This window comes from Pyrus communis, chromosome 17 (genome assembly GCF_041283825.1).
Source record: "Pyrus communis isolate YQ-2024b chromosome 17, ASM4128382v1, whole genome shotgun sequence".
NCBI lineage: Eukaryota > Viridiplantae > Streptophyta > Magnoliopsida > Rosales > Rosaceae > Pyrus > Pyrus communis.
Window position 1 is genome coordinate 12,829,177 of NC_142581.1, and position 9,133 is coordinate 12,838,309.

Below are 9,133 nucleotides of genomic sequence, written 5' to 3' on the forward strand. Positions count from 1 at the left end.
GTCTAGTGATATTCCTCTTCACTTATAACTTATAAGTGAGATGTCTTATGTTCGAATCTCGTGGATGACGAATTCGATACCAAATTAGATTACTCATCGTGTAACTTAACCAAACTTTTCCCTCCCTTTAATATAAAATATATCATTGTACTAAAAAAATCCTCATTTGTAATAAAAAAGATTGAGATCCCTTTCATTAAGGTACCGTTTGGTACGCAGACGGGATGAAACGGGATGGAACGGAACGGGACGGAGGTTCCATGCTACGTTTAGTGTACACTCAGGGCGGAATAAAATGAAGGATTAAATGACAATCGTACCCATCCACTTCGATGAGTTCGACCTTACCTGAGTCACCGCCAACGAGTTCAACGTCATCCCTCACATCTTTCGCCTAATCCTCATTGTCTCATCCCTCGAGCGATAGTGTCGGCCACGTCCTGCGAGTGGATGGTCTTGAGGTTTTTGCAACAATGGTCTCGTCGTGGGACTAGCAAGGAGGAGGGAGGCGGCGGGAGGAAGGTGGGGTTGGGTTCGAATGGGTTTACTGGGATTGGGTTAGCCTAGGTTGTTGGGTTTGTGGGGTCGAAGGAAGAGGTTACAAGAGAGAGGGAGGGTAGAAGAGAGGGAGGCTACGGGAGAGAGAAGGTAGATAATGAAATTAATGAAAAAGAGGAGGGGTATTATTGTCCAAAAAATTATAATTTTGTGTTCCATGGGCTGGAACAAGTCGTTCCAGGGGAAATGTGGCACAAAAAATTGACTAAAATTCGTTCCATGGGACAGCATGTCCTAGACAAATTGGTGCACCAAACGTAAGACGAGTGCGTCCTGTCGCATCCAACGTACCAAACAGTACCTAAGGGATTTGATTCCCACCAAATTATTTGTATGGAGTATATTTCATTTAATATATCTGTGTGGATTTTTATGTTATTTTGGAATAATGAAATCAGTTGATTTAGAAGGAAATTAATTAATTAATATCATACTTTTCAGTTTTCAAGCCAACAGCAGCAGACGTGGCACCCGATGACGGGACCACTGACATGGCATCATCCAATTGGGTCGCTGACATGGCATTTTGCCAGGTGTTCAAAAAACCGAATAAAACAGTCACAGTGCCAAACGTGCAGTGACATTCTTGATCAAATCCCCCCACCCAAAAACTCACTTCACTGGTAAAATTTTGTCTCTCTCCCTCTCTCTCCCTCTAAACTCTGTCTCTGTGAAAAGTCTACGAGTTCACCTCGCCCAGGAGCTGTTGAAACCCTAACCTAATCTCTCTGCAATCACATTCATACATTTGACTCGTTCACCGGTAAGAATCTCTTTGATCTCTATCTCTGCAATTCTCGTTTTTCGGTTGCTGTTTTGGTTGTGGTAGAGATCTTAATAATCGCTTTGATTCGGAGCCCTCAATTTTCAAATTTAGGGTTTTTGCATTTGGATCTAGTTGGGTTTTATGCGAATTTTATGTGAATTTTGTTTCAATTTTTCATTTTTAATTTTGGTTTATTTGTGTGCCGAGAAAATGAGGCTGAAGGTGAGAGATTGGGCTTTTGTTCCGATCATTATTTCGTTTGTTGTGTTTTCTCTCTGATTGCATTGTTTCTGAAACCGAATTCGGCATTTGAATAGCTGTTGTTGTCCTGTTTGGGTTTGGAACTGATCAGTTTATTCTAGTGAATAGGATTGTGGTTTCACAAATGGAGTAAGGTTTGTTTGTTTGATGTGTTGTGTGTCAGAAATGCTGATTTTCGTTATGAGGCTTGAATGTTTTATGATGAATAGGAGATCTGTTAGTTTATTGTAATGAAAAGGTAGCTTATTTGTGTCATTTCTGATACATCAATCCAATTCCTTTCCCTTTGTGATTTTTCATTTTTTTATGTTATTTTTTCGATAAATGTAATATGAAGAAAGAAAATTTTCATAATATAGTCTACAAACTAATGGATTTTTCTTAAACAGCGAAGTGGCTTGGCGTTAAAGGCTGAAATTTTGAGTTCTTGGGAGGGAAACAGAGTAGTTTTTGGGTTTGAGACGACTAGTGGACTGTTCTTACTTGTATGAGGTGAAGTGCGTGAAGTACTTTTTCCTGGCTGAATTAGATCTTTCAAAATTCAGCGTCCAGGTTCAGGGGGCGACTTGCCCCAAGGTGGCGAGTACAGTCCTTTTCCTGTAGCCCGGAAGGTGAATTCCATCCATTCTGTGGTCATGGATGTTGATGTGGAGGTTGGTAATTTGGGGCCTTACCAAGACAGGCCGAGGACATTCCCTAACATGCGTGGTAAATCTTACAACCCATTGGTAAGAATGTTATACCCCTTTTTAGCACCTGGTTTTTAGTTCGTGTCTGTTTAGTGCAGGAAAAACTTAAATTGCTAATGTTATTGTCTAGGCACATTTTGTCTTTTTTTGTTTGTTTTGCCTTGAATTGAGAGAAAAAGTTGAGAAAAACAATATCCACTTCGGTGGTGACAAGGATTTGATGGATGCAGAAAGTCGCAATATAATTCATATGGGGCAACAGCTGTACATTGAAATTGTTCATAAGAATAACCATTTATGTAGGCTAGATATTTGAACTTATCTTTACATGTTTTTTTTTGTGTTTTTTGGCTTGGCACCTTGGTTATAGAAAGCAAATTAGTGCATGCTTATGTCGACCTACATGATACTATGAACATATATGAAATTATTTTAACACTTCCATAAGTGAATTCTTGTTCCATTGTACGTTTGCGCAGATTTTCCGGATTCTGATGCGGATAAATGTCCGTGTTCTTTTTGTTATTTTACTTCTTGCACTTGGAGTGGTCTTTTACGTTGGAGCAAGTACTTCCCCTATCATTGTATTCGTCGTCTCAATTTGTATTATCAGCTTTTTGGTGTCTATGTACCTGGCTAAATGGGTTCTCGCAAAGGATGAGGGACCTCCGGAGATGGGACAGGTACATTTGTAAACTGCCACTAAAGTTAATATATATATATATATATATATATATAACGTACACTCTGTTCATTCACAATCTGTTGGATGTACACAATCAGGGTCTATTTCCTCATTCAGTTATATATTTTTATAGGAAACAAGACCTTATTAATAAAATGCAAATGGTACAACACTCGAACAAGATGTCCTCTAACAGAAAACAATCAAAGACAAAAATCATCATTTGCCTTCATAAACCAGCAAACGAAGACATCCAAGACAACAACACTAAGCAATTTTTAACAGCATAATTCCAATCTGAAAAAAAAGTGATAAAACGAGCTCTACCTGAACTCTGATGAAATGCCCAAAGGGAACTCTTTCCGACAAATAATCAATCTTCTCGCCGTCATATCCTCAAATATTTGTCTATTCCTTTCTATCCAAACAACCAAATGATAGCCAACGTCCCATGTTCCAAACACCAAGCCCCTCTTTTTATTAAAAATCAATATGGAGGGATAATATACCAAGCATATCACGGATTCACGATACGTTTAACTCATGTGTTGGTGTTACATGTAGCTCCTCATGGTTGTCCAGTAAACAAATGACTGAATTCGTTTCATTTTGCATACTTGAAGAGTCCAAAGAATCATAAGCTGGTTATTTATGAGTGATGAAGGGCATAATAATAGTCAATGGCCTGACTGCATTTTGGGTAGTGAACTAGAGCTGGGACAGAACTAGAGTTGAAAGGTGGAATTCTTTAGCTCCACATGTATTTATTTAGAGCTTTTCATTTCCCCTTTCAGATATCAGATGCAATACGTGATGGAGCTGAAGGTTTCTTCAGGACCCAGTATGGAACCATCTCTAAGATGGCAATTTTACTAGCTTCGGTTATCCTCTGCATATATTTATTTCGCAGACCAACACCTCAGCAAGAAGCATCTGGTCTCGGGAGGTGATAATTTTTTATTTCTATATTCATACCTGTCCTCTTCACCCCAATCCAAAAGAAACTCTTTGTTAATAAATATTGATGATGATTGTTTGATGCAGGTTCACTTCAGCTTATATTACGGTAGCTGCATTTCTTTTGGGAGCTTTGTGTTCAGGTGCTGCCGGGTATGTTGGGATGTGGGTTTCAGTTCGTACAAATGTTCGAGTCTCTAGTGCTGCTAGACGGTCTGCAAGAGAGGCATTACAGGTATGTGACCTATGTAGTTAACTGTTTGAGAACACATCAAATTCATATCTTAAAGGGAAAATACCATGTGCAGATAGCTGTTCGTGCTGGTGGTTTTTCTGCTTTGGTGGTTGTTGGTATGGCTGTACTTGGTATAGCCATCCTGTATGCCATTTTTTATGTTTGGTTGGAGGTGGATTCACCAGGTTCAATGAAGGTTACTGACTGTACGTGTTGACTGTCCTTGCTCCTTGGCTATGGTTATGATATTTATTGCATCAATTTAAAGAACTTCTGTCTTTTCATTCCTACTTCAATGATCCTATGACGAAACGATAAAGTGTACTGCTGTATCCTCTTAATCTTTTGGGTTATCATGCATTCCCTGTGGTGATTTATTTAGATATGAGTTTTTTTTTTTTTTTCTCTCCATCCTAGTGAAAATATTTCCAATCTGTTTGACAATGTATTTACAAACTTGCGACTACCCATCTGCCCTGGTATAACCTGTTGTTCTATACAGTAAGCGGTACATATGGGTTTAATGCTTATATATGATGGTATCAACTTAATATCTATATGATGATGTTAGCTGTTTGACTGCATATTCATCTTTGTACATCAGTTACTATTTCCATTATTTTTTAGACCAGGTGCTTGACTTTGATGTACTTAATTTTCAGTGCCTCTTCTGCTTGTTGGATATGGATTTGGAGCTTCTTTTGTTGCCTTATTTGCTCAGTTGGGAGGTGGAATATACACCAAGGCAGCTGATGTTGGAGCAGATCTTGTTGGAAAAGTAGAGCAGGGAATTCCCGAAGATGACCCTAGGAATCCTGCTGTGATTGCTGATCTGGTATTTTTCATCTTTCAACCCTGAAATCCTAGGCGGAACTTTTGTACATTGAAGGCCTAGTTTCCAATTTTATGTGTTTCATATCAACTGTTTTATTAGTCCTATACTAGCCTTGCCCCATTATGGGCTATAAGGTCAGTTAAATATTTATATTTGATTACAATGTTTTAAGCTTAAGTTCATTAGTAGGAATTCCTTGAGTACCCAATATATATATATATATATATATATATATATATATATATATATATATTAACTAAGATTGAAATTACAAAAAGAGAAAAGGATAATTGGCAAAAGTATAATATATATTTCTCAGTTAAAAGTGTATCATAATTGTAGACATTCATTAGCTTGCATGCAGATTCTATAGAGAGACTAGAATGGAGAAAAATGGTTTGGTCCTTTTATCCATATTTGAGGACAGCACCGATAAATTTGTATTATGCCTGCTACCTTTAAATGTGTAAATTTATTGGCTTTACTTTGATAATTGAAATTAAGGTTGGAGACAATGTGGGAGATTGTGCAGCCCGTGGTGCTGATCTTTTTGAAAGTATTGCTGCTGAAATTATTAGTGCTATGATTCTTGGGGGAACGATGGCTCAACGTTGTAAAATCGAAGGCAAGCACAAGCTGTGGTGTTATATGCATTCACACACACAGCCACTCAACCTTGGCGACGAATATGTTTGTTGGCCATTTCATTAGTGTTGTTACTGGTTTTATTCAAACCAGGGCCATCTATTTCTCTTAAACACTCACCTTTTCTTTCACTGCCTGTGCAGATGCATCTGGTTTCATCTTGTTTCCTCTGGTTGTTCACTCTTTTGATCTGGTGATTTCATCAGTTGGAATATTCTCAATTAGAGGTACACGTGATTCCAGTGGAAAGGCTTCTTCCGAGGATCCAATGAAAATTCTACAGAGAGGATATTCTGTTACAATACTCTTGGCTGTTCTGACATTTGGTGCGGTAATACTCCACTGACCATCGAACAATGTTTCATCTTTTTTCCTCTGGTTGTCTCGTGAAATTTTATTTTTTATTTATTTTTTGAAGTTTACGTTTCAGAGCCTAGCATAAGTTTTCCTTTGGTTTGAGTTTTAAGACATTATTTGTCATTGCGATTGTTTCTTTTGTACAGTCTACGCGATGGCTGCTTTATACTGAGCAAGCACCATCTGCGTGGTTTAACTTTGCCTTGTGTGGGCTAGTTGGCATCATCACAGCATATGTCTTCGTCTTTATCACCCAATACTATACGGACTACAAACACGAGCCTGTACGCACATTAGCTCTTGCAAGCTCCACAGGTCATGGGACTAATATAATTGCTGGAGTCAGTTTGGGTCTTGAATCAACTGCTCTTCCAGTTCTTGTCATTAGTGTATCTATTATCTCAGCTTACTGGCTGGGCCAGACCTCTGGCCTTATAGACGAACATGGAATTCCAACTGGTGGGCTGTTTGGCACAGCTGTAGCAACAATGGGAATGCTCAGTACTGCTGCATATGTTCTCACTATGGATATGTTTGGTCCAATAGCTGATAATGCTGGTGGAATTGTAGAGATGAGTCAGCAGGTATCTTGTAATGATGAAATTAAGATTTTTGTTTCAGTTGTGAAGACTATTTTTTCTACGTTCTCTTATTTTATACAATTTGGATTTGATGTATCCTTACAGCCTGAAAGTGTTCGGGAGATCACTGATGTTCTAGACGCAGTAGGAAACACTACAAAAGCTACCACTAAAGGATTTGCCATAGGATCTGCTGCACTTGCATCTTTTCTTCTGTTTAGTGCTTATATGGACGAGGTTGCTGCATTTGCACGTGAACCTTTCAAACAGGTAAGCAGAACAGCTATCTCACAGTTGATATTTTTCCCTGACAAATACCATTCAGTTGTTTCTTAATTTGAAATTTTAACTGTTTGCCAGGTTGATATTGCCATTCCAGAAGTTTTTGTTGGCGGATTGTTGGGCTCTATGCTGATATTTCTATTTAGCGCGTGGGCCTGTTCAGCAGTTGGGCGAACTGCACAAGAGGTTGTTAAGGAAGTAAGGCGGCAATTTATCGAGAGGCCTGGGATAATGGTGAGTAATGCTTTTGTAGAAATTCCCATATTCTTGACCTTGGCTAAAGCTTTTGTTGGGGATCACAGCTTCACCACAATAAATATTGTTCTAAACGTCATTTAAAGGGAATTGTTATTAGCACTCCAAAAATCTCATTTGGCACTCCAAACTTTCTATAATTAGAAAGAAAAATATACTTGTGAGGAGTGTAGAATGAGATTTTTGGAGTGCTAATGACAATTCCCCATTTAAATACTAGTTAATTACACTAGTTATTCAACATGTTCATTTATTACCAACAAATTAGAACTGATTGTCAAAACATAATGGTATAATTGTAAGTAAATTGAAATAAGAATTCAAAAGTGAACAGAGAGAATGTAGAAAAGAAGATGATGGCAAAAAATTAGAGTACATGATGGTACACAACAGTGTGTGCGCACAACTGTTGGATAAATAATCAAACCAGCCTTCTAATTATGCTTTTCCTGACATGCTTTCTGTAGGAGTACAAGGAGAAGCCAGATTATGCTCGTTGTGTTGCTATTGTAGCATCTGCATCTTTAAGGGAGATGATAAAACCTGGTGCCTTGGCTATTATTTCACCTATAGCTGTTGGTGGGTTAATTATTTTATTTCACTTGTACTCCTTTATCCACTGGACACGATTTATCATGGCTGCTTTTTGATGTGTGAATTGGAGTTGCATTATTTCTATATGAAGGGCTGCATAAAGTTATATCTTATTTTGTGCACAGTATAGAAGTATTTTTACCATGTATATATCTTCATTTATTGCATCTCTTTTCCTTTGGTTGTGCTGCTATGAATTGTGATGAAATTAATTCTGGGGCATTGATTAAAACAAATCGCATAATGGAAGTCTAGTGTTCCTGCATAATTATGTTTGAATTATAAGAGTAAAAGAACAAACTCGAGAGTATGCTACACATGGTTTAAGTTTCTTTATGTTTTGTTATACTGCCGCATTGAATTCCAGGATCAGGGTGCTTACTATTGTGAAAGCTGTGTGAACATGTTATATAAATGTTGTTTTACTCTCGATTTTTGGAATATGGTTCTCTGATTCAATTTGTCCTTATGTTACTGGTAAATTGGATGTGGGATTGGTTGATGGAAGGAGCTAGTATTTATTTATTTATTTTTTGATGAAAAAGATGCAACTCTTAGCATTATTGTCAAATGATTAGCGTTCACATATCAACATTCTGCTTTACCATGCGGTTCATGATCAAGGATTAATTCTTGCTCGTACTCCTTGCAGGCATTGTGTTCCGGATCTTTGGATACTACAATGGGCAACCTCTACTTGGTGCTAAAGTTGTGGCTTCCATGCTGATGTTTGCAACTGTTTCCGGTATTCTTATGGCACTTTTCCTCAACACAGCCGGAGGTGCCTGGGATAATGCAAAGAAGTACATTGAGACAGGGGTTCTCGGTGGCAAGGGAAGTGATTGCCATAAGGCTGCAGTTACAGGAGATACGTAAGTTCTCTTGATATCTTCTTTTTTTCTCTCTTGACATTGAACATGCCTAGTTGTGGGAGTAGAAAGTATTTTCATAACAATCATTTGGCTTCTATCTCCTTAATAATTCTTGTAGTTAGTTCTTTCTTTCATGTGCCTTTCCTTGCACTTTTATTGCTGCCCGATTCTGAATTTCTTCGGCATTGCAGTGTGGGTGACCCATTCAAAGACACAGCCGGACCTTCGCTGCACGTTCTCATCAAAATGCTTGCAACTATAACGCTGGTTATGGCTCCGGTCTTTCTCTGAGAGTTGTTTATAACGATTCCGGTTGTGCCAGTTTACTGCACCCCCTTATCTTGAGTTGCTGATTACTTAGAAGCAAAATATACAGAAAATATACAAAGAGGTTTTGTTTATGTACATTGAGGGTGCCTGATTCGTAGTCATACCAAATTGTCTTTGTTTTTCTTTTTGACTTGGATCTCGAATAATTAATGTTAATTAGCGTATTAACAGTAATATGTAGTTTATGACGTATTATCCTCGACGTAATTGATCAAAATACATAGTTTATCA

General features: G+C 38.0%; 1 protein-coding gene across 2 annotated transcripts; it reads left to right on the forward strand.

Annotated features, from left to right (window-relative positions):
- Positions 1–1,137: 1,137 nt before the first annotated feature.
- Positions 1,138–9,133, forward strand: VHP2;2 (Inorganic H pyrophosphatase family protein). 2 transcript variants are annotated; one of them, XM_088688784.1, is made up of 15 exons: positions 1,138–1,321; positions 1,975–2,313; positions 2,754–2,957; positions 3,754–3,905; positions 4,004–4,151; positions 4,225–4,357; positions 4,814–4,986; positions 5,491–5,611; positions 5,775–5,962; positions 6,135–6,572; positions 6,675–6,839; positions 6,930–7,085; positions 7,574–7,685; positions 8,353–8,572; positions 8,764–9,133. In XM_088688784.1, the coding sequence occupies exons 2-15, from the start codon at positions 2,221–2,223 to the stop codon at positions 8,861–8,863; spliced, it is 2,403 nt and encodes an 800-aa protein (XP_088544910.1). In that variant the 5' UTR covers positions 1,138–1,321; positions 1,975–2,220; the 3' UTR covers positions 8,864–9,133. The 2 variants fall into 2 exon arrangements, with proteins under 2 accessions (XP_088544910.1, XP_068303569.2); XM_068447468.2 differs by having other exon boundaries at positions 1,980–2,313.